General features: G+C 48.4%; 1 protein-coding gene across 1 annotated transcript in view; it reads right to left on the bottom strand.

Annotated features, from left to right (window-relative positions):
* The window catches only part of LOC119965683 (ATP-binding cassette sub-family A member 13-like), a 398,370-nt gene that overhangs the window by 136,027 nt on the left and 234,829 nt on the right, over positions 1–27,514 (bottom strand). The window contains exons 30-35 of the mRNA XM_038796446.1: positions 19,608–19,920; positions 15,154–15,268; positions 11,876–12,205; positions 9,466–9,535; positions 5,987–6,121; positions 1,590–1,742 (exon numbers count right to left, since the gene is read on the bottom strand). Coding sequence (XP_038652374.1) covers positions 1,590–1,742; positions 5,987–6,121; positions 9,466–9,535; positions 11,876–12,205; positions 15,154–15,268; positions 19,608–19,920 — 1,116 coding nt within the window. The remainder of the gene's footprint in view (positions 1–1,589; positions 1,743–5,986; positions 6,122–9,465; positions 9,536–11,875; positions 12,206–15,153; positions 15,269–19,607; positions 19,921–27,514) is intronic.

Here is a 27,514-nt window from a genome sequence, read left to right as displayed (position 1 = left end):
TTACAAGTTACAGAGGGACATAGATAAGCTGCAGAGCTGGGCTGACAGGTGGCAAATGGAGTTTAACGCAGAAAAGTGTGAGGTGATTCATTTTGGAAGGAATAACAGAAAGGCAGAGTACTGGGCTAATGGGAAGATTCTTGGTAGTGTGGACGAGCAGAGAGATCTCGGTGTCCATGTCCATAGATCCCTGAAAGTTGCCACCCAGGTTGAGAGGGTTGTTAAGAAGGCGTACGGTGTGTTATCTTTTATTGGTAGAGGAATTGAGTTTTGGAGCCATGAGGTCATGTTGCAGTTGTACAAAACTCTGGTGCGGCCACATTTGGAGTATTGTGTGCAGTTCTGGTCGCCACATTATAGGAAGGATGTGGAAGCATTGGAAAGGGTACAGAGGAGATTTACAAGAATGTTGCCTGGTAAGGAGGGAAGATCTTACGAGGAAAGGCTGAAGGACTTGAGGATGTTTTTGTTAGAGAGAAGAAGGTTAAGAGGTGACTTAATTGAGGCATACAAGATGATCAGAGGATTAGATAGGGTGGACAGTGAGAGCCTTTTTCCTCGGATGGTGATGTCCAGCTCGAGGGGATGTAGCTTTAAATTGAGGGGAGATAGATATAGGACAGATGTCAGAGGTAGGTTCTTTACTCAGAGACTAGTAAGGGCGTGGAATGCCCTGCCTGCAACAGTAGTGGACTCGCCAACGCTAAACGCATTCAAATGGTCATTGGATAGGCATATGGACGGTAAGGGAAGAGCGTAGAGGGACTTTAGAGGGGTTTCACAAGACGGCGCAACATCGTGGGCCGAAGGGCCTGTATTGCGTTGTAATGTTCTATGTTCTATCTTCTAAGGCTGCCCTTGCCCTTCTAGGTGATAGAGATGACAGGTTTGGAAAGTGTCATTGAAGGAAAGTTAGCTCATGGTCTCTTGAAATATCTGTGAATTTCAGATGCTGTATTATAGCTGAGATGAGAATTTGATTGTATTGGCACTAATGGATGTAGAAGCCAGGTGAACATCATTTGTAGGTCTTTCGCATTTCATCCGCAGCCAAGCATCTGAAGCATCTGTATTCGGCATGATGGCTGTTTCAGCTGAAACCACAAGCACAAATGTGCATCGATCTCAGTGCGGGTGGAGACCAGTTGCAAAGAAGTTCAGGTAGTTTCATGTCTGTGTAATGGCCAGAAACACGAACACTTGTAGTAACAATATAAACTTGTATTTATATTGTGGTTTTAATGTAGGGAAAAAGCCTATCACAAGAGTGTAATCAGAAAAAAGATTACATTAAGCCAAGAAAGGAGATACCAGAAAGGTGTCTCAAAGTTTCAGTTTTGATTTTGAGAAGGGTTTGGAGAGAGGTAAGGTTACAGAAAGATTTAAAAGTAAATTTCCGAGCTTAGAGCCCAAGTGGCTAAATGCAAAATGGCTGATGGCGGGGCAAAAGAATGGAAAAAATGGAAAAGAACAGTTCTTGGAGCATTGTAGTACTGAAATAGTAGTGGCAGAGGAAAATCAAGCCTACTGTATCATTAAATGAAGTACCTGAAAATAAAAATTAGGTACTGACAATATTTAAGGCTTACCTTTCACAGTCATTCTCTGGCTGTAGTAGTTCAGATTTTGGGCCCAGTATCTTTCTCCTATCTTTCTGTCACACCGTCTGGCACAATCACACAGATTCCTCCAATACGAAACTGTAAATGGGAAATACCAAGGCTTCCGAGTTCCATATTTACCTAAAATATGCATGTTAAAATTTAAAGAATGCACCAATTACTCATAGATTGCAATGCAAGTTTACAAATGAATTCATTGATAAAAGAGTGTCTGAAACAACTATTATAGCGACGGGATAGAGAAAAGAACTCAAATATGAGTGATTAGAACATAGAACATAGAACAGTACAGCACAGAACAGGCCCTTCGGCCCTCGATGTTGTGCCGAGCAATGATCACCCTACTCAACCCCACGTATCCACCCTATACCCGTAACCCAACAACCCCCCCTTAACCTTACTTTTAGGACACTATGGGCAATTTAGCATGGCCAATCAACCTAACCCGCACATCTTTGGACTGTGGGAGGAAACCGGAGCACCCGGAGGAAACCCACGCACACACGGGGAGGACGTGCAGACTCCACACAGACAGTGACCCTGCTGGGAATCGAACCTGGGACCCTTTAGCTGTGAAGCATTTATGCTAACCACCATGCTACTGTGCTGCCCCCATTATTATGTCATTGTTAAAAAAATGATTGGTTGGTAAGTATAGGCCTTTCAAACTTGGAACAGAGGTGACAATTGGTGAGTGACAGGCGAGTTATCGAGTGATATTATTGCGTACTGTAACAAACACTTTATATGAAATTTCAGGTATGTGCGCAGACCCATGGCGCCCATCTGATGCCGGGACGGGTAGCTGGAGCGGCGTGGGTCACTCCAGTGCCATGCTGGCCCCTGTAGGCGTCAGAATTGCTGCTCCTGAGGCCATGTTGACACCGTCAGAAAACCCAACGGCATTTACAACGGCGTCTACACGTAGCCTCAGGATGAGAGAATCCCGCCCATAATGTGAATGAGAATATAGCTGCAAAGGGAATCAAAGAAAAAAGCTGTTCCTGAACTAGAGAAACTATGGGTCATTATGTGCTCATAGGTAAATGCTGGGATCTCTTTGAGTTTCAAATCATAGAAACAATTTATTAAATTTAGGGTAATGTCAAATTATGAGAAAACAAAAAGGTAGCAGATGAAGTTCAAAGCAGACACATCCGAAACAGTATATTTTGGGGAAAATACTAAGTACTTTTTGGAGAAAGCAATGAATGTTATAAAGAGTATATTTTAAACAAAATAAACAACAAGAAAATGCTAACATTTGTAGAAGACACCAGTTGGGCCATGGTTTGAGTATTCCATACAGTTCTAGGCATGATTATATCGGAAGTATATTAGTTCCATGGAAAGGCTGAGGATCTAATTAATTAGAATATTACCAGGATCCAGGGGCCATGTATAGTTTTGAAGTGTGCTTGAAATGTGTTTTTTTATTGGCACAGAGAAGGATGGATACTGTGGATCTAACAAAAGATTCCAAATTATGTAAACTTTTGAGAAGGCTGTCTAAGTTATACGAAGGCAGGATCGATTCAGGATTACTTTTATAAATATGATGGAGGAAGTTAAAAAATATTAATGTGCAATCCTTCAATTATAGAATATTTTACAAGTGGTTACTGAGGCAGAATATGGAAGTGGTTTATTGTGAATTTAAATTTTGCTACTTGGGAGCACAAATCAAGAATGTGGGAATTAAGTCATCAAGTCCTGGAGGTAGGAGTTTCTATCCATCAATTTTAATGAACAGAATGTTCTGCAAAATTCATTGTTCCCTGCACTCAATTCTTAGGGCGGAATTCTCCGCGAGGCCCAACGCCGTCGTGAAACCTGCAGAGGTTCACGACGGCGTCGAAAGACTCTCCCGGCCCCCTATTCTCCCATACCCGCGGGGATAGGCGGGCCGTACCGGGAAACTCGGCGGTCGGGCCTTGTCCCTGGCTTCAAGGCCCGGCGCGCCAAGAATGACGCCGCGGCGGAGCCTAATGACGTCAGCCACGCATGCGCAGGTTGGACAGCTCAAACCCGCGCATGCACGGTTGCCGTCTTTCCCTTCAGCCGCCCCGCAAGACGTGGCAGCTTGATCTTGCGGGGTGGCGGAGGGGAAAGAGTGTGTCCCATTGAGACGCCGGACCGACGATCGGTGGGCACCGATCGCGGGCCAGTCCCCTCCCGAGCACAGTCGTGGTGCTCGATCCCCGATCCGACCCCCCTAGGCCCCACACTTACCTGGCGCGCTATGTTCACGACGGCAGTGACCAGGTGTGGTTGCCGCCGTCGTGAACAGGTCAGGAACGGCAGGCCGCTCAGCCCATCCAGTTCGGAGAATCGCGGACTGCCGTGAAAAACGGTGGCCCGCATTTCTCTGAGCGGCGTGTCGGAAAACCAAACACGCCATTTTGGGAGGGGTGGGAGACTATCCATGTACATAGATCCCTGAAAATTGCCACCCAGGTTGATAGGGTTGTGAAGAAGGCCTATGGTGTGTTGGCCTTTATTGGTAGAGGGATTGAGTTCCGGAGCCATGAGGTCATGTTGCAGCTGTACAAAACTCTGGTACGGCCGCATTTGGAGTATTGCGTACAGTTCTGGTCGCCTCATTATAGGAAGGACGTGGAAGCTTTGGAAAGGGTGCAGAGGAGATTTACCAGGATGTTGCCTGGTATGGAGGGAAAATCTTATGAGGAAAGGCTGATGGACTTGAGGTTGTTTTCGTTAGAGAGAAGAAGGTTAAGAGGTGACTTAATAGAGGCATACAAAATGATCAGAGGGTTAGATAGGGTGGACAGTGAGAGCCTTCTCCCGCGGATGGAGGTGGCTAGCACGAGGGGACATAGCCTTAAATTGAGGGGTAATAGATATAGGACAGAGGTCAGAGGTAGGTTTTTTACGCAAAGAGTGGTGAGGCCGTGGAATGCCCTACCTGCAACAGTAGTGAACTCGACAACATTGAGGCCATTTAAAAGTTTATTGGATAAGCATATGGATGATAATGGCATAGTGTAGGTTAGATGGCCTTTAGTTTTTGACTTCCCATGTCGGTGCAGCATCTTGGGCCGAAGGGCCTGTACTGCGCTGTATCGTTCTATGTTCTATGTTCTAATAGCGGGAGGTGCAGGAGCGGACCTCCCGCTATTCTCCCACCCATCGTGGTTGCAGAGAATCGCGGCCCCCGGTTTTCCGACACGACGCTAGAAGAAACACGGGCTGCCATTTTTCAAGGCGACCGCCGATTCTCCGACCCAGATGGGCCGAGTGGCTTGCCGTTCCCGACCTGTTCACGACGGCGGCAACCACACCTGGTCACTGCCGTCGTGAACATAGCGCGCCAGGTAAGTGTGGGGTCTAGGGGGGGCGGATCGGGGATCGAGCACCACGACCGTGCTCGGGAGGGGACTGGCCCGCGATCGGTGCCCACCGATCGTCGGGCCGCGTCTCAAGGGGACGCACTCTTTCCCCTCCGCCGTCCCGCAAGATCAAGCCGCCATGTCTTGCGGGGCGGCTGAGGGGAAAGACGGCAACCGCGCATGCGCGGCTGATGTCATTAGGCTCCGCCGCGGCGTCATTCTTAGCGCGCCGGGGCTTGAAGCCAGAGACAAGGCCCGGCTGCCGAGTTTCCCGGTACGGCCTGCCTATCCCCCCGGGTAGGGGAGAATAGGGGGCCAGGAGAGGCTTCCAACGCCATCGGGAACCTCTCCAGGTTTCACGACGGCGTCGGCCCTCGCGGAGAATTCCGCTCCGGACACGCCATTTTGGGGGGGATGGGAGAATAGAGGGAGGTGCGGGAGCGGACCTCCCGCTATTCTCCCACCCATCGTGGTTGCGGAGCACTAATCTGTGCTCTATACTTATTGTGTGACTACATTAAACTTCCTTTAAAATACCATTCTAATGATATCCTTATAACTATTTGAAAAAAAACTAGGGAGAAAAGACAGAGGAATAGAAATGCTACTAACCAAATACAAGTTGGAGAACTGACAATGGCACATGGCAGACCCAATGGTCTGCATCTGATCCCATAATTTCCATAGTATTCTAATGCATTTTGCAATGTGTCAGCAAATGGATTTGACACGTATTCGTGTCTACTACTATACACTTCAATAAAAGTCACCACATAGTTTTACAGATATTCCTTAGTGCAGGTAGTTTGTTAGAGGAATTAAAATTAAGTAAGTCGCGTCCAGATCATCGTAACAGATAGCACTGGAGCTCTTGTCTTCTTCTACAGTTGTATTGCCTATATTTAAAATCAACTTGATCCCCTAATTGTACAGTGGAGACCATCACAAATTTAAAATGATAGATAATTGTACAGAAGAACAATTATTTGTGGATAAAATAATTGATTCTCATACCAGGGAAGACATTGTGTAGATACCAGCCTAGTGTGAGGTATATCACTGAGTCAATGATCATCATCCAGCAAATCCAAGCAAAAGTTATATTGCCCCCATTCTCAGGGGCTTCATACATGTTATTCCATTGAATTCCTAAAAAGACAAAACAATCCAAGTGAAATAAAACAAGGTGCAAATAGCGCAGTTCTTTGAATAGCTATAATTATACAGAAGCATGAGAATTCTGAGTTCAATAATATACAAAAGTTCAAAATATGAACAGATGAACAACCACCCTTTGCTTTTTAGCAAGAGCCTTACAATCAGCAAAAAATAAAATTATATTTTACACAATATAATTTGCATACATTTCCTGACTATCAAACAACTGGATACAGCATTACTACATTTAGAAATCAAACCGTTACAGTTGATTGGCATGAAAGTTATTGTGTGTTTGTTTATTTTCAATTATTACTTAAGCTGTAAATGGTAATATGACAATGAGGGAAACTTTCTCGACACAAGCTCAAACTACATTTCTCCTCAGACATGCAATAATAAATTCTGCAAGAATTATGAAATGTTATGAACTTGTAGTACAGCTGGGGTCTTGAATTATAATCAAAGCATTCATGACTCCCAAGTCATGACATTTTCCTATGTTACATGGGTGAAGAGGAGGTATGGAACTATTGGAAATTAACATAGTCTGAACAGATTAACTTTACCTTTTAATAAACTTTTATTTTTATTTTGTGATCACATTGTAGACATAAGAGGAAAACTAAGAGTCCAGTTGAAAATTAGTATATTGTTTGACACTGCATCATTAACTGATTATATTGTTACAACTACTCACTAGTTAGTGCTAAAAACAAAGTAGCATTGATCACATTGGATAAAACACCACCATTGATTGCTATCATGTTATTTACATAAAATTACATTAGCATTTTTAAAATGTTTTAAGTGTGCGGGAATATTTTAACTTTTCTCAAGTTGACAATTACCAAAAATATAGGGAGGGGTTTAGCAGGCCCGTTAGCCATGAGCGCAAATCCCGTCATATCCAAAAAATATCACGAGAAGCTAAGAACAGGGGGCTGGATTCTCCGCAGCCCTGCGCCAAAATGGCGTTCAGTGCTGGGGCGGAGAATCCACTTTCACGACGAAATCGGGCCCGGTGCCGGTCCAACAATTCTCTGGGACCCACAAATCGCCACGATCGTGGAGTACGGCGCCCGGCTGGGGGCTCAGCGATCCTCCGCTCCTGACCAGCTGAGTACCCGACGGCGTGAAACTAACCACCTATTGCTGGTCGGGATGCTGGCGTGGCGGCTGCGGATTCAGTCCACGGCCACCCTGGTCGGGGGCGGGTGGATCCGGCAGCAGAGGGGGGCTTTATAGGCAGCCGGGGGCTAGATCTGCGCGGTTAGATGCTCGGGGGCGCGGCCGATCGGGGGTTTTCATTCTTTTGTCTGGCTCCGCGGTCCGAGCTCGGTGCGGCCGCTGCAGGTCGCTGGAGGCCGCCGCCGTGGGCATGCATTGACTCTGAACCGGAAGTGCGGGGGCCGGGAAATTTACCCTGGGTCCCTGCTAGCCCTCTGCATGGCATTGAATTAGTTCATCTTTTTTACAGGAATCTCTGGAGTAAAACTCACACGAATTTACGCTGGTGTGAGGACATAGTCCCATTTTGGAAAAATCCAGCCCAGGATTTGCAACGGCGGGATTTCCAATCATGATGATCCCGGGTCCTCCCCAGTGACATGATCAAGTTCACATCCAGGAAGGGCGCGAACATGGTTTGCTTCCATTTGAATGCATTATAATATACTTAATGAGGTTAAAGTCAAATCTTCAGACCTCATTGGTCCTTCCCACCAACCAGGCTTGATGACACGTGGGGGCAAATTACTACTGGGGGTTGGGGTGGTGGGGTGGGGTGGGTGGGGTGTGGTGGGTGGGGGGTAGGGGGGTGGGGTAGGTGGGGGTGGTGGGGTGGGGTGGGTGGGGGGCGTGGGGTGTGGTGGGTGGGGGGGGGCTGCTGGTGTCTGTTGCCCTGAAGCCTGCCGACTGTGTAATTTAAACATTTTTAGGGCATTGTGTTAGCCTGCAGCATGTGTAGTTCAGAAGGTTTAGAGAGCACTGTTCAGTCTGCTGCCTGTTTTTAGTAAAGTTTAATGAGCACTGAGTTAGTCAGCTGTTAGTGTCATGAGGGTATGGAGCTGGCAGTGTCAAAGTGCCATGCTGGCATCCGGGTTGCCAGGCTGCTCAGAGACCGACTACCCAGGGGCCTCCGATCATTTGGGAAACACCAAGGGCGAGATTCTCCCAAACCGAGAGAAATCGTGAGGCTGGCGTCAAAAACGGGCGGGTTTGGCGCCAGCCTCCACCCCCCCTACCGGGAACCGATTCTGGTCCCCGGTCGGGGCTAGCATGCTGCGGCCGTGAACTCCGGCATCGCGGGCTTAACGAATTTCGTTAAGCCCACTTGCCAGAGTTTGCGACGGCTGACGCGTCACATGACGTCAGCCGCGCATGCGCGGATTGGAAGACTCCAACCCGCGCATGCGCGGTTGACGTCATCGCGCATTTGCGCGAAATCCGCGCATGCGCGGGCCGGGATGCCCCTCAGCCGCCCCGCGAATGGATACAGCGGGGCGGCGGAAGGACAAAGAGTGCTCGGGGTAAGTACCCGCCGATCGCGGGCCCATGGCACCCTTGGCACGGCCGTGGTACTGCCGTGCCAATCGGTGCCATGGTACCCAAGATCCGAACTTTACGGCCGTTTTTACGAATGGTCAGACCAGGTGTGTTTGACGTTCCTAAAAACGGTCGTAAAGGACTTGGACTTCGGCCCATCGGCCAGCTGAGAATCGCTGCTCACCGTAAAAAAACGGCGGGCAGCGATTCCTGTCGGGAGGCGGGCGTGGGGGGGGGGGAATAGCGGGAGGGCGTAAGACTAGCGTGGCCGTAAAAATTTACGACCCCCGCTATTCTCCGCACCGTTGTGAGTGCGGAGAATCGCCCCCCAAGTGCCTTTACCCCTGCTCCACATTAGTGGAAACCAGTGCTTTAAATGGCGCCATGGCGGGGTCGCCCAGGGGTGGGCATTTGATCCCGTACCTTGGGATACTAACTTGAATATGCAAATCTGTATCCCTCCCAGCGAGGGTGGGATTCAGATTGCGACGCCTCCTGAGATCTCGTTAGGTCTCGTGAAGCTACCAGAGTCCCAAGTGTCGTAAATTGCGCGAGAGGCCTCTCGGGAGAATTACCGGCCTCATTACGCCCCATTCAAGATGTGAAGAGGCCGTATGATCGCGCCCAAGACCTTCATTTGTATTTAATATTTAGCAGGAAATTCAGTTACTTTCTTGAACCAACCATTTTCAAATAGCAATATCCCCAAAACTATAAAACTCAACTTAATTAATTTATATTTTCAATAGCTTTTATCAGCAGAATTTCAGGTTTTAAGAGTTTCTTACCTGCTCCAGCTCCTTCAAAAAGAGTGATAACATATGCTCCCTGGCTGAATGCAGTTGGGCACAGGAGGCACTAGACAGGGTTTAGATTTTAACAGTGATGAGTAAGTGTTCAAATTATAAAAGACATTTAAGCATTGGAGGTAGAATATCTGTATGTTTCTCAAGGTGCTATAACCCAGGCTGCTGACATGTTGACTGGGCAATGTAATCGTGGACAGAATACTTATACAGAATTAAGTAGGAATTACAACATAGAAGCAGACCATTTGACCTAATCTGCTAATGTTGCTTCCATTAGCAACTGCTCCGTCCTATACCCCACTATGATGTGGAGATGCCGGCGTTGATGTGGAGATGCCGGACTGATTCACCTGAGGAAGGAGCAGTGCTCCAAAGGCTAGTGATTTGAAATAAACCTGTTGGACTTTGATCCGGTGTTGTAAGACTTCTCACTGTGCTATACCCCGCTATTTAACATTAACGTGCTTTATTATTCAACCCCTGAGCAAGTGCAGTACACAGCCTCAAAATCCGTTATGTGAAAATATTTTGATTATTCCCAGACTACCCTCTGAAAACTAATCATTCCACTTCCTATTTCATTCCAATGCATCAGCACTTTAACTAAGCCCTTCTCAAGTACTGCTGAGAAAAGAGACATGTCGAAGCTCTTCATCTTGCACTCATCAAGACATTTCACAAGAATACCATTTTAAGAGGAAAACAACATTTTATTCTGTATGTGAAGAGCATGCTGATTGGTTGGTAAGTGGACTCTGATTCTCGAGGAGTTGCCATGGGGAATTTACCAATGATAGTGACTAACAGTTAACTGCCAAGCAATGTTTGAAATTTAAACCAGGCAGTTGACCCTGATTTGCCAAGGCATTGGCCTGGGGATTGAATCAGGAATCACCGTCACGCAATGTGTATAAATGCTCTTTCTGTCTACAAAGAACAGGGTTCTGTTATGTATTATATATATATATAGTTTCCAGTACATAAAAATGCACCAGACTGCAAGCCCAGCTGACAATCTTAACTGGGTTGTGGGCATAGTTTTTCAGACAGCATTAGCAAACTAAGGATTGTTTAGCAAATGTTGTCCAATTGTGGAATCATACCTAATGTCCAATACTGTGTTTTGATTTCTACACAGTAGCTGGTTGATACATCTGCACCTTGTCCATTGCAAACAGCATCTGGGACATGCTGTTTGATATACTCGACCAGTCTTTTAGACATACGACCTACATACTGGCATGTCACTGACACTAAAATTGATAAACCACCTTACTCATTTGTGTGATGGCAGAATAATTTTTTGGCTTGATGGCAGCGTCCTGTTAGTAGCAAATACCACTCGTGTTGCTACTGCACAGTAGCAGAGTGAAACAGCTAGCTTCACCTGTTACTCAAATCTTTGAGCTACCTTACCCTTCCAGGGTAATCTGAATTCGGCCAGTTACTTTTCAGTGCCAAAAGTGATGGCCTTAGGCCCATTGATGAGTTTGCCTGATATACAGCATGCTCTATTTCAGCATCAAGCTTGCATGGCGAGAAAATGGCTCGGGCCCTATTTACAAGGTTGACAATAAGACCGATCTTGCAGCATGTGGAACCGTAAGAATCAAGAAACTTCTGCTTTAGAATGTTAAGATGCCTGAATGACTCAATCATAAGCCTCATATGTACATCTACATCATAGTCCTATGTAATTTTTAGACTTAAATGAAGCTTTTAAATATCATCTGACTGGGATACCTCCCTTGGCCACCCCACTCAGTAAAACTACGAAAGCGAGGAGTCCCACAAGAGTACATTGTACATTGGTTGGTTTAGCTCAATTGGCTGCAGAGCAAGGCCAACAGCGCAGGTTCAATTCCCGTGCCGGCTGAGTTCATTCATGAAGGTTCCGCCTTCTCAACCTTGCCCTTTACCTGAGGTATGGTAAATCACCACCAGTGAGCCTCAAAGAGGAAAGCAGCCTCAGGTCATCTGGGACTGTGGCAACTTTACTTACTTTACATTGTAAATTTACTTGTGGGATTAGGGAAGCAAGGATGCTTACGATGCCCTAGATTCCCCTCCTGCCTGCCCGCCATGCAAAAAAACTTCATGCTCTTACATCCATTGCCTTTCATTCTAGACCTTTTCAAGTATGAGAAACAAACTCATTCCATCTACCCTGTCCCATCCTTCATGATTTTTATGACTTCTGTCACATCGCCCCATGGTGTGAATTATTCCATATTTTTCCAAGTCTTTCTTTGTATTTCTAATTTTGTTAAACATAAATACACAGAGACATTTTCCCTCAGGATATTAATTTGTTTTCAGTCACACGATCAAGAGTTTCAGGAATGTACAAAAGAAACAAAGGACTGGAGAATAAGCTCGCACGACTTACAATTAGAATCTGGCTGGCGAAACTGAGTTGGTTCTGTACAGCCACAAGGACCATATAGGGAAAAAAGGTAATGATGTAGAGCAGGCAGGCACTGAGAGCTGCTGTATTAGCATGGCTGAAAAAGGTGGCAATCAAGTAGCTCATTGCAATGACAGAAAATCCAAAATCCAAAAGGTAGAGGAAAATGATGAATCCATTGCTGCTTGGAAGAATTTGGCTGGCTTTCAAGATAATGGTGATGAAGGCACTGCTCAGAATCAGGACAACAAAGGTGTCCAGAAACCAGACCAGAAAATGAACTATTGGCTTCACTCCCAGCATCTTGGTGTACTGTGGAATAGAAAATACACTATTAGAGATCGTACAACATTTGGTTATTTCTAAATTGGGTCACACAACAATGGCAAATGAACAGATGTTTCCTAAATTTCACCCTGATATTTGCTACGAAGGAGTATTGCTGAAAAAAGGCAATTATTTGTTGAAGGTTTTCATTTTGCTCTCATCAGTTTTCAAGAAAACCATGTAATTTCTTTGACAAACAAAACTCCTTTTTTTTCTTGCTCAAGAAGGATTTGGAGAAATATATCCTGGAATTTAATGGGGAGGGTGTGACTCCGCAAACTGGCTGGAAAGTCAAGGATGAACTTGCCTCCGATGGCCCTGGAAGCCATGACGCCATTTTGCATAGATCAGGAAACCGATTGCCTGAGGCTGTGGCTCATTCTCTCAGGCAGAATGTCCCACCTCCAAGAAATATCAGCCAATCAGAAGGCTGGCAACTCTGAGAGTGGCAGTCACTGTCAGGAATGCAGCCAGTACCTATTAAGCCAACAATGGAGGCTGCAGGAAACAAAGTGTGGCAGGCTAACCAGGGCTATTCAGACATGCCCGGCAACGTTGGGAGGGGCAGTGACTGAGAGGTCAGTGGGTGTCATCAACTAGAGACGGGCATTTTTGCAAGGCGATCGAACAGAGGACTTCCCCAGCCTGTTGTCAGGCCTCCAGACTTTACTTGGTGACTTTACCATGTGGCAAGGGAATTCACTACACCTGTTAAAATACGAGCAGTGATGAGAAGAGGTGTGACAACAGGTGTGTGACAGATTTCCCATATTCTGTTCCAGGGAGACCACGAGTACAAGGGACCATTTGACAAAATGAGCCGCAGTATACTCGCTATAGTTGGCAATAGATGATCAATGCAGCCTGATGGAACATCTGTGCTTATATGGCTAGTGTTACCTAGTTTGTTCAGTGTCAGTAACAGTTTGGTAGGGTTAAGACTCAAGACAAACCTGAGAAAAGCTACCAGAATCGACACCTAAAAAGTCCTGACCATTAATGGGGTCAGGTACTCAGTATAACAATTATATCCCCATATTTGAGACAGTTTCCTATAAACTAGGTGCTAAAGATCAATTTTGAGGTCAGGATGGGACACGGTCAGCTTTGAGCTGAAGGTGGCCATGGGTTCATCCTTGTTTAAGTGGTCTATATCAGATCAGTAATTATCCAGTGGGGTTCCCTCAAACCTGTAACAAAACAGCATGGTGCAGTAATGGCCAGATGACATGACAAACCTCTACTGCCTAAGCGTAAGTGCATGCTGCTTGCTGGTTTTTATCTTAATATCCAAGCCCCATATCATACCATGATTCTGACAGTACTGATCTAAGAAGGATACAAGTGACATGCCCTTGGACATGCCCTTGTTTAAATTAATACCAGACTAAAAAATAATATTCTTTTAAATAAATTGTCAAGTAAATCTGGCCACGTCATGTACTCTTTAAGCTATATTACGTTTCTGAAATATATTGTGATTATATATATATTATGACAATATATTGTTAATGGGGAGAAATTTAATTGGGTTCAATTCCGGGGTCAGGTGGCGAAGAGCCCGGGTGCCTTAGGCTTGCTGCCCCTGTGCTTGGAGGGAGGTGGGGGTGGGGCAGTCGGGGGTGGGTCCAGCCTTGATCGGAGCCCATAGTGCCTTGGGGTTCACCTCAGCATGGAGGGGCAGCTGGTTTGAGCCCCGCCTGTCCCTGTGTCATCAGGCTCTGCCAGTCCTGGCGGCTCTCCAATGTCTGCAGCACAGTGTTGATGCCCTTGGCGATGGTCCTCAGTGACTGGGACACACTCTGCAGCGCCCGGCAATGCCCACCTGCGACTGGGACAACCTTTGCAGCACCTCAGACCCATCTGAAACTGGGACACACCCCACAGCGCTATGCCCACCTGAGATGGGACATGTCCTGCAGCGTCTCATCAAGATTTGCCTGGTACTGGGTCATGTCCCCCAGGGTGTCGGACATTCTGCCTAGGCCCTCATCCATGGCCGTCACTGACTGAGCCATGCCTTGGACACCTCCACTCATGCTGCTGACGTTGTGCACCAGGTTCTCCACTGCAGTAGGTGGTCGGTGGAGATGGTGGTGGCTGGTCAGGTGCCAACTCACCTGTGTAGCCCGGTGTAGGTCATTGATGTTCTTGTGGCACTGGACGTCGGTCCTACTGGTCACGTTGCCCGAGCTGACAGCCGCTACCACTTCTTTCCAGGCAGCACTGGATGCCCTGTGGCTGACCCTCCAGGACCCTCGGGGGAACAGGGCATCCCTTCTGGGCTCAACCGCCTCTAGGAGCATCCCCAGGTTTGCATCTCAAAATCGTAGGGCCGGTCATCTCAGCGCCATGGCTGCGAGCTGAGTGGGGTTGGCTGTTTAAGTGCCGTTCTACCTTGTTAGCGGGGGGCTGGTGAGTGCAGTCCTGACAACCCAGCTGATGAGCCATGATCTGTGGCGTCAAGCATGTGGGGTCTCCTCAAGTGAACTGATCAACTGTGGATTACGGTGATGGCCTTGCTGCGGCAAGCGCTGGGAAACCCACGGCAGTTCCCGCTCACTACCACATTTAGAAACCTTTTCATTGAATCACGCCAAGGAACACCCAGCGGAAACCTACACAATAACGGGGAGAACGTGCAGACTCCACACAGACATCACTGAATTGGTCCCTGGCACTGTGAGACAGCAGTGCTAACCAATGTGTCACCATGCAGTCCTTTACAGAGGGCTGAGATTACTTACTGTTTGGGAAGGGGGTGTGGGTAGAATCGGGCAATCAAAATTGTGCCCAGTAATCGTTCCTCCCAACATTAATTTTGCTTCAATAACGGCAGATATAAAAGTAAATAATTTCCACCTGTCTCCATTCATGTTCTAGGTTTATTTTAATTCTATCAGCAGAATTTTGCAATGAAAGCACAGGTTTACCTCTTCGAGTCGAAGTTCTTTCTCAAATACAATTTTGCGCACCATAGAAGCCACGGAAATAAGCCATGCCAGCATCATTAATAATGGAAAAAAGAAGCCAGTGTTGTTGAGAAACCTGTCAAGAAGGGTTGTGTTAGCACAATTGACTTATCCAATGAGTTATACAAAATGCCACAATTTGTCCCAAGACGGGGGAACATGAGGAAACATTTCAGAATTTACATTTTATTGCATGAATAAAAGAAAAGTTAAATTGCACTTTTACTTCTGTAAATCATAAATGTACTGAACTATTTTAAGTGTAATGCGATAATCTGGTGCAGTCAACGGAAAATGGCAAGCAGAGATAACTTACAAATTTGAACCCTGTGGTAAACTGTGGTTACTTTTCATTTTTGTAAATACAACACTTTCCGCTTTATGCACATAGAATCATAGAATCCCTACAGTGCAGAAGGTAGCCATTTGGCCCATCGAGCCTGCACCGGCCTTCCGAAATAGCACCCTGCCTAGTCCCAATCCCCTGTCCTATCCCGTAACATCACCTAACCTTTGGGCACAAAGGGGCAACTCAGCAAAGGGCCAAACCACCTAACATGTACATCTTTGGACTGTGGGAAGAAACCGGAGGACCAGAGGCAACCCACGCAGGCACAGGGAGAAAGTGAAAACTCCATATACTAGAAAAGTCAATTGTTTCTCATCAGGTATGTCACAGGTAATTGTAGGGTTAAACTCCCTCTATTCCAGCCAAATAAATTAGCATTGTCGTCTTGGGCAGCACGGTAGCACAGTGGTTAGCACTGTTACTTCACAGCACCATGGTCTCAGGTTCGATTCCTGGCTTGGGTTACTGTCTGTGAGGGGTCTGCACGTTCTCCCCGTGTCTGCGTGCATTTCCTCCAGGTGCTCCAGTTTCCTCCCACAAGTCCCGACAGACATGCTGGTAGGTGAATTGGACATTCTGAATTCTCCCTCAGTGTACCCAAACAGGTGTCGAAGTGTGGCGACTAGGGGATTTTCACAGTAACTTCATTGCAGTCTTAATCCAAGCCTACTTGTGACACTAACAAAGATTATAATAATAATTATTATTATTGCTTAAATGTTTATTAATTTTTTATTAGGTATGAAAACAGACCTCTCCATTTCAGATAACCAGTCCCAAGATGAAGGTTCATCCTTCATATACTGCTGTGCAATTAGTTTATTTTTCTCGTTTCTTTTTTTGCAATCTTTCCTCCGCGTAGTTTTGTTTACACATTAAAAAGGGACTGATTTTTAATAAGTTTAATGATTGTTTGCATGCCCCTAAGCACCAATTCCAAATTCCCTTTCTCGTCTTTCTTCATTGCATGTAAAATCTCTTCTTTTTCACGTGTCAAAAAGTGGGTTACAATTCATTTTGATGCAAAGTGAAGGTTTCTGTACTCTGCCCCAACATTAATCTCAGTAGAGCAGCCCCTGCAACACCAAGGTACTGTTTCTCATTTTGAAACTGGTCATCCTGTGGTCTCTCTGACTGCCAGTCAATGCCCATTAGGAACTGGCTTCAAGTTACCCAACTCATTTTATATTGAATTGCTACATCAAGCAGACAGAGCAAACTTTCATTAAAACAAATGGATTGGATTTAGGAGCTCAGTGACTTAGCCTACTGTGTCACACAAACACAGGTCAGACCAGGGTCTTGATGCTGTCTTTTTGCAAGAATATACAAAGGTTGATTTTCTGAAATTGCATTCTCACTGGCAATCTGCACCCACCAAAGCACAAAAATTAAAATCTCTAATATGCTTCCCATGATTTTCAGTTTTAGAGAGTATGCCTATGGTTCCTTATATGTTTGAGGATCCCCTCTGGCAGTCAGTCTTCATAATATCAGCCTCCAAAGCAGATGTTGCTAAAAGCAGTTCAGGGCACAATTCATCTCAGATTGGTTCATCCTTCATATACTCTTGTGCAATTGGTTTATTTTCCTTGTTTCCCTTTTTTTGCAATCTTTCCTCCGTGCACTTTTGTTTGCACATTAACAAGGTACTGTTTTTTAATAAGTTCAACCATTGTCTGCATGCTCCTGAGCACCAATTCCAAACATTCCTGTCTCGTCTTTTTCCATTGTATTTAAAACTCTTATTTTTCATGCATAGAAAAAAAAGACAAAGTTTTCATTGTGTCAGAGGAAACTCCAAATATACGGTATGAGTCCTTACATTAATGGACAGAGCATAAAATGCTTTTATAACAAATCATTTTTGAACTCATTAATCAGTCAAAATCAAAATCCTGATGCTAGAAATTGGAAATAAAACCAACATATTATGGAAATATTGAGCAGGTCTGGCAGCATCTTTGGAAAGAGAAATAGAGTTTGTGTTTAAGAACTGAGACGTTCCATCAGAACTGTACAGAATCATTTCTGATGGAAAGTCACAGACTGAGATATCAGCTCTGGGTTGGATTTCACAGTCCCACAGTGGCGGGACTGAAGGAAGGGTGGCTCATAAATTGTGTGGCCCACCTGCCACCTACCCACCAGTCCCCAACCTATCTCCAATCCTATGGGCAGTGGAGATGTCAGATGGCCCACCTTGCTCCTCGGCCTGTTGAGGCCTGAAGTGACCAATTAATGGTATTAATGGTGGGCAGCACAGTAGCACAGTGCATGGGTGGCACGGTAGCACAGTGGTTAGCACTTTTGCTTCACAGCTCCAGTTTGATTCCTGGCTTGGGTAATTGTCTGTGCGGAGTCTGCACATTTCCCCGTGTGTGCGTGGGTTTCCTCCAGGTGCTCTGGTTTCCTCCCACAGTCCAAAGGTGAGCAGGTTAGGTGGATTGGCCATGCTAAATTACCCTTGGTGTCCAAAAAGATTAGGTGGGGTTACAGGCTTACGGGATAGGGTGGAGGTGTGGGCTTAAGTAGGGTGCTCTTTCCAAGGGCCGGTGCAAACTCAATGGGCCGAATGACCTCCTTTTGCACTGTAGATTCTAAGAACTGTTATTTTGGCCATGGCAGGGAAAGGCCCAAGCCAGGTGGGTAGCCTGGCAACTTTGGCGAGGGGGGGGCAATTTCCTTTGGGAGTCCACTGTGACTATTAGAAAAGGAACCCCCCCCCCCCCCCCCCCCGCAACCAGCAAGATCAAACCCCGGCTCACCCCTCATCCACCTTGCTCTGGCTGCTAGCCTGGCTCTGGTAATATCCTGGACCTACCTTAACACTGGCCTCCATAATCTCCTCTTTTTTGGAGACTGCCTGTAGTCTCAGCAGTAGCCATTGCTAGAAACTGGGACTATTGATGCTGCTGGCCAATCTGAATAACCATGAAGGCAGGATTTTCTCCCGAGTTAAGGATGAAAGTCCTGTCTTGCTCCAAGAGCTAAATGGCTGCAGGGTAGCCAGCTTTATTGTGGGTGATCTCTTGTGACATTTTAGCTGGAGGGGGTAGAATAATAATAATAATTGCTTATTGTCACAAGTAGGCTTCAATGAAGTTACTGTGAAAAGCCCCTTTGTGAAAATACCCTAGTTGGCAGGTAAAGCACTCTGTAAAATTCACCCCTCTATTTCTCTCCCTACAGACATTCAAGACATGGGCCGGGATTCTCCCCTACCCGGCGGGGCGGGGGGTCCTGGCGGGATGGAGTGGCGTGAACCACTCCGGCGTCGGGCCGCCCCAAAGGTGCAAATTTCTCCGCACCTTTATGGGCCAAGCCCTAAACTTGAGGGGCTAGGCCTGCGCCGGAGTGGTTGGCGCCCTGCCAGCTGGCGGGATTGGCCATTGGCGCCACGCCAGCCGGGGCCGAAGGGACTTCGCCAGCCGCAGAAGTCCGCACATGCGCTGGAGGGTCAGCGGCTGCTGACATCATCCCTGCGCATGCGCTGGGGAGGGGTCACTTCTGCGTCCGCCATCGTGAAGGCTATGGCGAACGCAGAAGGAAAAGAGTGCCCCCACGGCACAGGCCCGCCCACCGATTGGTGGCTCCCGATCGCGGGCCGGGCCACCATGGGGTCACACCCCTGGGCCAGATCGCCCCACACCCCCCCAGGACCCCGGAGCCTGCTCACGTCGCATGGTCCCGCCGGTAAGGTAGGTGGTTCGATTCCCGCCAGCGGGACTGGCATGACAGCAGTGGGACCTCGGCCCATTGCGGGCAGGAGAATCGGCGGGGGGGGGGCCTGCCGACAGGCGCGGCGTGATTCCCGCCCCCGCCGAACCTCTGGTGCCGGAGACTTCATGGTGACGGCGGGGGCGGGATTCACGCCGGCCCCCGGCGATTCTCCGACCCGGTGGATGGTCAGAGAATCCCGGCCCTGATGTGTATTTCCAGAATTTTCTGTTATTATTTTAGGCAGCCCCTTTGTTTATTGCATTCATTTATTGTATGAATGAAAATGAAAATCGTTGAAGCAGGAATGAAATATAGGTGTTAAGGCGCTTTGCAGGTGACTTACTGATCACTGATGTGGCAAGGAAATGGCATTGCTTGCACCTGTACCGCAGGGTTTGGAACATCTTGACCAACTTGTAATTCAATGAACGCTCGCTCAATCATTTCTTGCAATGGAATAAAGATACGATTGTAATGGAAACTGCCCGATGGCAAGGTTTGAGGCTCAGATTTCCACGTGGGATTTTTCAGTTGATCCGTTGGCATACTGTGGAGAATGTCTGTTCTAATCGTGTAGCTCATTTTAGATGGAAGTAGGGAAGACAATGATCGCTTCTTTTTCACAGTGTTGTTAGTATCGAAGTCGAAAAATATACCTAAAAGGATAATAAACCAGGTTTATTAATATCTTTATTGATATGATCCCACTGTTTTTGTCATATGACTTTATACTTTAAAAAAATCTAGTTAGAAAATGTATGTTGATAAACATTAGTACAGTTTTTTTTCTTTAAATTTAGAGTACCCAATTAAAATAAATTTTTCCCAATTAAGGGGCAATTTAGCTTGGTCAATCCATCTCTCCTGCACATTTTGGGTTGTAAGGGTGAGACCCACACAAACACGGGGAGAATGTGCAAACTCCACACCGACAGTGACCCGGAGCCGGGATCGAACCTGGGTCCTCAGCACCGTGATGCAGCAGTGCTAACCACTATGCCGTCGTGCCACCTCACTCTTAGTCTTAATTACATGAACTTGCAGAATTGCGACATCAGAACAGAAATTCCTTTCAGTGCTCAGGTACACGGTAGATTGTTTTAACTATTGCTCACCTGGTTTCTACTTGAAAAGTGGGCAGCCAGCATTTCAAAACCAAGCAACACTTCAGCCACCCCTTTGATGGGGTTTCCCATTGTGGCCACCCATGCCGTGGGAAAACCCGTGTGCGTGCGTGCGTTTCCGGCAAAGCGGAAGATCCCGCTGACGGAGAACCCTGCAGATCGGCTTTGCATCCTTATTTGCTTTGGCACAATGGATAAAAACATATCTCATGAAACCATCTTTTATTGCTTTGTTCCCAAGTTAAGTTTCTTCTTAACAGACTGTTAACCAGAGGCCCTGGGGCTCTGTCCATAGCGAACATTAACACTGCTCTGTCCTACCCTGGACTCTCCTGTGTAGCTCTCTCCGACAGATTCAGTCGTGAGATCCTGGCCAGTTGATACAATGCCTATTTGAGTCTCTGGCTGCCACTTACTTGTAAGAAAACAATTCATCAATTCATCTTCACATGTCCTCTTGCCTTGCTTGCCAGCAACTGGAAAATGGGAGAAGCTCTGCTCTGTGATTTGGCATCAAGCTTGTACAAACAGGGTGCTTGATGGGTGGCATGTTCGTCCAGTGGTTAGCACTGTTCCTTCACAGCGCCAGAGTCCTGGGTTCGATTCCTGACTTGAATCAATGTCTGCACGTTCTTCGCGTGTCTGCGTGGATTTCCTCCAGGTTCTCCAGTTTCCTCCCATAAGTCCGGAAAGACATGCTTGTTAGGTGAATTGGACATTCGGAATTCTCCCTCTGCACCTGAACAGACGCCAGAGTGTGTGTGGTAGTTTGACTAGGGGTATTACGGTACCTGGGAGTGTGAGCTGCCATTGGTGCAGAGGACTCGCTGCCCATTGGCCCAGGTATCGTGTGCCTCTTATCCCTATTGGCGGGGTATAAGAACCCGTGCTCCCCGGCAGCCAGCCATTTTCTTGTACGTCTGCTGCTGGGCTCACTTCTTGCTAATTAAAGCCTTTCGTTTGGACTTCACCTAGGTTTCGTGTCCATTAATTGTGCATCAATTTAATTAGCAAGATTTTAAAGGATGGAGCTTCGCATCAAGCCGGAGTGTCTTCGACTCAGCCCTCATGCAGCGAATGCAACAGCCGCATTTAAGCACTGGCTGGCTTGCTTCAATAGTTACCTGAGCACAGCGGAAAACGTCCCAACATAAACTGCACATCCTCCACTCGTGCGTCGGCACCGCTGTGTACATGCTCATAGAGGACACGACAGACTACGACGCAGCTATGGACTTACTCAAAGGACATTTCATACGGCTGGTGAACCAAGTCTACACTCGGCACTTACTAGCCACAAGGCAGCACATACCTGGTGAGTCCCTGGACGAATTTTACCGTGCCCTCCTCTAGCTGGGGAGGAACTGCGGCTGCCCACAAGTGTCTGCTGCTGAGCACACTGAACTTCTGATCCGAGACGCCTTTGTTGCAGGTATGCAGTCCTCGCTGATCTGCCAAAGACTGTTGGAGAGAGAAACTTTCAGCCTTATGGAGGCACGGGCCCTTGCCTCCTCCCTAGACGTTGTGAATCGTATCGCTCGCGCATACGCCCCCAACCATGCGGCGGCCCCCTGGGCAGTGTGGAACTCGAACTCCCTCACCCCCACGGACTTGAACCCCCACCCAGGCCCGCACCGCAGGGCACCCTGAAAAATCAGCGGGGCCCCGCTGCTATTTCTGCAGCCAGGCAAAGCACCCCCGTCAGCGCTGCCCGGCCCGTTCCGCAACCTGCAAGGGCTGCGGTAAGAAGGGCCACTTTGTTGCCGTTTGCCAGTCTAAAGCGGTCACTGCGGTCCCAAGCAGCGACCGCGCGTCCTCCCCCCCCCCCCCCCCCCCCCGCTCTCCTCAGGGGCCCCTTGCGGCCCGCAGACCTCGCTGCCCCCACCCCCCAGCGCCACGTGCAATCCCCGAGTGCCGCCATTTTGGACCCCTGACTCCACGTGCAGGGAACGGGCGCCGCCATTTTGTCCACCCCCCACCATGTGCGGCCGACGGGCGCCGCCATCTTGGATCGGCACTGAGGACCCCAAGGGTGACTACTCGCTGCCTGATGACGACTCTGAATATCTGCCACAACTCGCCTCAGTCACATTGGACCAGTCGTGGCCTCGTACCCTCTCCACAGCGACCACGAAGATTCTGCTCAATGGCCACGAGACAAACTGCCTGCTGGACTCCGGGAGCACAGAGAGTTTCATCCACCCCGCCACGGTAAGATACTGCGCTCTTCCTATTTACCCGGTTAAGCAAAAAATCGCTCTGGCCTCCGGTTCTCACTCAGTACAGATCACGGGGTGCTGCATAGCGGACCTCACGGTCCAGGGGAGGGAGTTTAAAAACTACAAGCTATTCGTCCTCCCTCACCTCTGCGCGGCAGCACTCCTGGGGTTAGACATCCCGTGTAACCTCCAGAGCTTAACTTTCAAATTCGGCGGCCCTATGCCCCCCCTCACTGTCTGCAGCCTCGACCTCAAGGTCGATCCCCCGTCCTTGTTTGCAAACCTCACCCCGGATTGCAAACCCGTCGCCACCAGGAGCAGACGGTACAGTGCCCAGGACCGGACCTTCATCAGGTCCGAGGTCCAGCGGCTTCTGAAGGAAGGGGTCATCGAGGCTAGCAACAGCCCCTGGCGAGCACAAGTGCTGGAGGTAAAGACCGGGGAGAAGAATAGGATGGTCATTGACTACAGTCAGACCATGAACAGATTTATGCAGCTGGACGCGTACCCTCTCCCCCGTATCTCCGACCTGGTCAACAGGATTGCGCAGTACAAGGTCTTCTCCACGGTGGACATCAAGTCCGCCTACCATCAGCTCCCCATCCGCGCGAGTGACCGAAAGTACACCGCGTTCGAAGCGGATGGGTGGCTCTACCACTTTTTAAGGGTTCCCTTCGGTGTCAGAAACGGAGTCTCGGTCTTCCAACAAGAGATGGACCGAATGGTCGACCAAAACGGTTTACGGGCCACCTTCCCGTATCTCGATAACGTCACCATCTGCGGCCACGACCAGCAGGACCACGACACCAACCTCCGAAAATTCCTCCGAACCGCAAAACTCCTGAACCTGACCTACAACAAGGACAAATGTGTGTTTAGCACCAACCGTCAACCATCCTCAGCTCCGTAGTGCGTAACGGAGTGATAGGCCCCAACCAGTAACGCAGGCGCCCCCTGATGGAGCTCCCCCTTCCCCACTCCCCCAAAGCCCTCAAGCGCTGTTTGGGCTTCTGTTCATATTACCCCCAGTGGGTCCCCAATTACGCAGACAAAGCCCATCCCCTCATCCAATCAGCCACGTTCCCCCTGTCGATGGAGGCCCGCCAGGCCTTTAGCCGCATCAAAGCAGATATTGCAAAAGCCACGATACGAGCTATCGATGAGTCCCTCCCCTTCCAGGTCGAGAGCGAAGCATCCGATCTAGCTCTGGCGGCCACCCTCAACCAAGCGGGCAGATCCGTGGCCTTCTTCTCCCGTACCCTCCAAGCTTCCGAAATCCGCCACTCTTCGGTCAAGAAGGAAGCACAGGCCATAGTAGAATCTATGCGACATTGGAGGCACTATCTGGCCGGCAGGAGGTTCACCCTCCTCACAGACCGTCAGTGGCCTTCATGTTCGACAATGCACAGAGGGGCAAGATAAAGAACAACAAGATCTTGCGGTGGAAGATCGAACTGTCCACCTACAACTACGACACCTTGTATCGTCCTGGGAAGCTAAACGATCCTCCCGATGCCCTGTCCCGCAGCACCTGTGCCAACGCACAAGTGGATCGCCTTCGATCCCTCCACGCGGACCTCTGCCACCCGGGGGTCACCCGCTTCTTCCACTTTATAAAGACCCGCAACCTGCCCTACTCCATCGATGAGGTCAGGACAGTAACTAAGGAATGCCACATCTGCGCGGAGTGCAAACCGCACTTCTACCGCCCCGAACAAGCAGATCTGATAAAGGCTTCCCGCCCCTTTGAACGCCTCAGCATGGACTTCAAAGGTTCCCTCCCCTCTACCAACCGCAACACGTATTTCCTCAACGTGATTGACGAGTACTCCCGCTTCCCGTTCGCCAACCCTTGCCCCCGACATGACCACACCCACCATCATTAAAGCCCTCCACAGCATTTTCTCCCTGTTCGGATTCCCCGCTTACATACACAGCGATAGGGGGTCCTCCTTTATGAGTGATGAACTGCATCAATCCCTGCTCAGCAGGGGCACCGCCTCCAGCAGGATGACCAGTTACAACCCCAGGGGTAACGGACAGGTCGAGAGGGAGAACGGTACGGTCTGGAAGACCGTCCTGCTGGCCCTACAGTCCAGAAATCTCCCAGTCTCCCGCTGGCAAGAGGTCCTCCCAGACGCCCTCCATTCAATCCGGTCACTTCTCTGTACATCCACTAACCAAACGCCTCACGAACGCCTTCTTGTTTTCCCCAGGAAGTCTTCCTCAGGGACCCCGTTCCCGACCTGGCTGGCTACCTCCGGGCCCATCCTGCTCCGGAAACACGTGCCAGTGCACAAGTCGGACCCATTGGTCGAGAGGGTCCAGCTGCTCCACGCAAACCCGCAGTACACGTATGTGGAGTATCCTGATGGCCGACAGGAAATGGTCTCCCTACGGGACCTGGCACCCGCCGGATCCCGGCCACCCCCCACGGCGCCAGCCCTCCCAAACCCCCCCCCCCCCCCCCCCACCCCAACTGCCCTCGGCAGGTGCCCCCCGCCCCACCGACACCTTTATATGCGCTGTCTAGTGGACAGGACGACCCTCCCCCGGCCTGGCCCCTGCTAGCTCCGACTAGGGGCACGGACGCAGCCGCAAGAACAGGATCATCGCTCCCGGAGTCACGGATGACCACCACTCGAACGCCGCCGGCACAGCTCCGCAGATCGCACAGGACGTCCAAGGCACCCGATCGGTTGATCGAATCCATGTGAACTGTTCATGGACTCTTGTTTTTGCTTGTTCTCTATTTTTTTCCATTCTCCAAACTGTACATAGTTACTGTGTTTTGACTCAACCCTGTAAATAGTTGCGGGCCAGTGGGCAGTGTAGCCACCTGGGGTGGCCACTGCCCAACACAAAATGGAAGATTGCAAGGAATGCAGGGAAAATGGACATGTTGGAAAGCAAGCAGCTTGCAAAACGATTGTATATTGGGACGACTGCAGAAACCAGCTTTGACTGTTGCAGAAACCAGACAGCACTGTGAAAAGAAACCAGTTAACATACTAATGAGGCGATACCGGGCGATCCCGATACAATGGACACAAGTTAAGCACAAATCGATACATTCTATGGAAGGCCAGATCCTGTGGCGCCAGAGAAGCCCAAAACAATAGGTCCCAAGAACCGCCCCAGTGACCGAGGAACTGCCCTATGATTGGGGGGGTTCAAACATATCGATTGGGAAGAGACTCAATCAATTCCAAACAGGTAAGGGAGTCCGCCCAAAGGGGCGCGGACCCCCTGTGACCTATAAAAGAAAGGTCCCACATATGGTTCAGTCTCCTGTCTCCTGGCTCCTGTCTCCTACTCCAGCCGTCGAGCAGCAGCTACCAACAAGTAAGTGCCTAACGACGACCGCTACCAGAAATAGGCACTCCTGACCCCCTTTTCAATTGATAACAATCTGAAGTCTGCAGACCAGAGCAGAGCAAGAGGCCTTGTTCCCTGACCCAGCAGTTCCTTCAAGATAAGTATTAGTTGTTTAGCGGTAGGAGTAAGTTTAATCCTTTAGCGTGTGCATGGGTAGTTATTATAAATGTATTATAATAAACTCTAGTTGTTTGGACTTACTAATTGGTGTACGGTTTTATTGCTTTGAACTTCACCTTGAAGCTTGTGGCGGTGTCTTAACGGCACCTGGAGACTCCAGAGCTTAGAACAAGAAACAGAGCCAAATTGAGTGTTAAGCACACTCACCCAGAACGACCAACAGCAGCCACCAGTGAAAAGGTAGGATCCAACATCTCTAGTCATACTACCAGTCTCTTATATACTCGCACGGGCCACCTCCCCCCCCCCTCCATGTCCGCATTCCCCGTACGCAACACACACCCCCGGTTCCTTTCTCAATAAGGGGTGAATGTGGTAGTATGACTAGGGGTATTACGGTACCTGGGAGTGTGAGCTGCCATTGGTGCAGAGGACTCGCTGCCCATTGGGCCGGGTATCGTGTGCCTCTTATCCCTATTGGCTAAGGGGAATGTTGCTCCACCTATGAGGCGGGGTATAAGAACCCGTGTTCCCCGGCAGCCAGCCATTTTCCTGTACGTCTGCTGCCGGGCTCACTTCTTGCTAATTAAAGCCTTTCGTTCGGACTTCACCTACGTTTCGTGTCCATTGATTGTGCACCAATGTGGCAACTAGGGGATTATCACAGTAACTTCATTGTAGTGTTAATGTAAGCCTACTTGTGACACTAATAAAGATTATTATAAGTGTACGTGCAGGGTTCGTGACTTGCTCACTGCTGCTGCTTGTGGCTGGAAGACTGCACACGGCCTCATTTCCTTCTTATTTAAAAGGCTGCAGCAATCCCCATTCTCTATTGAAATGGCTGTAGTGGCCAGTGGATGCTTCTCCCGCGATAGGGACCACCGTGGGAACACCACGTCCAATTGTTCCTCGATCCTCCCGACACCCGTTCGCAACCCATATTTTGAAAAACCCGGCTGTAGCAAAGTTTAGAGGCCACTTAGAACATGGTCCATGTATTTTTTACATTCATTTTTTTTTGTTTGGCCAGGAGGAATAATTCCCCCTCCAGGCTTATCCTGCCGTTTGGCTCAGTGTCGAAATGGTTCACACACCAATATTCCCACAGTGTAATTTAAAGGTCACTGGGACATTGATATTGCACCAGTGATTCCTCCAATTTTCCCACATTCTCATGTACATGGCAACAATTAGTACATTATTCTCAGTTCACTGATCCATACTACTGTATGTACTGATAAAATCTTTTAAAAAGTGAGGCCTTTAATCTCTCATTAACAATTAAAAGGCACATAAATATTATATGATGATAATCTATGAAAAATGCTTTTCAACTGATCATGTATCAAATTTATAGGGCTTTCAATTGTGTGGCTTTGGAGGATGACAAATTGCAGGGATGACAG

Source organism: Scyliorhinus canicula, chromosome 5 (assembly GCF_902713615.1).
Source record: "Scyliorhinus canicula chromosome 5, sScyCan1.1, whole genome shotgun sequence".
Taxonomy (NCBI): domain Eukaryota; kingdom Metazoa; phylum Chordata; class Chondrichthyes; order Carcharhiniformes; family Scyliorhinidae; genus Scyliorhinus; species Scyliorhinus canicula.
Note: the sequence above shows the minus strand (reverse complement) of the source record. Positions and strands in the feature narration are given on the sequence as shown.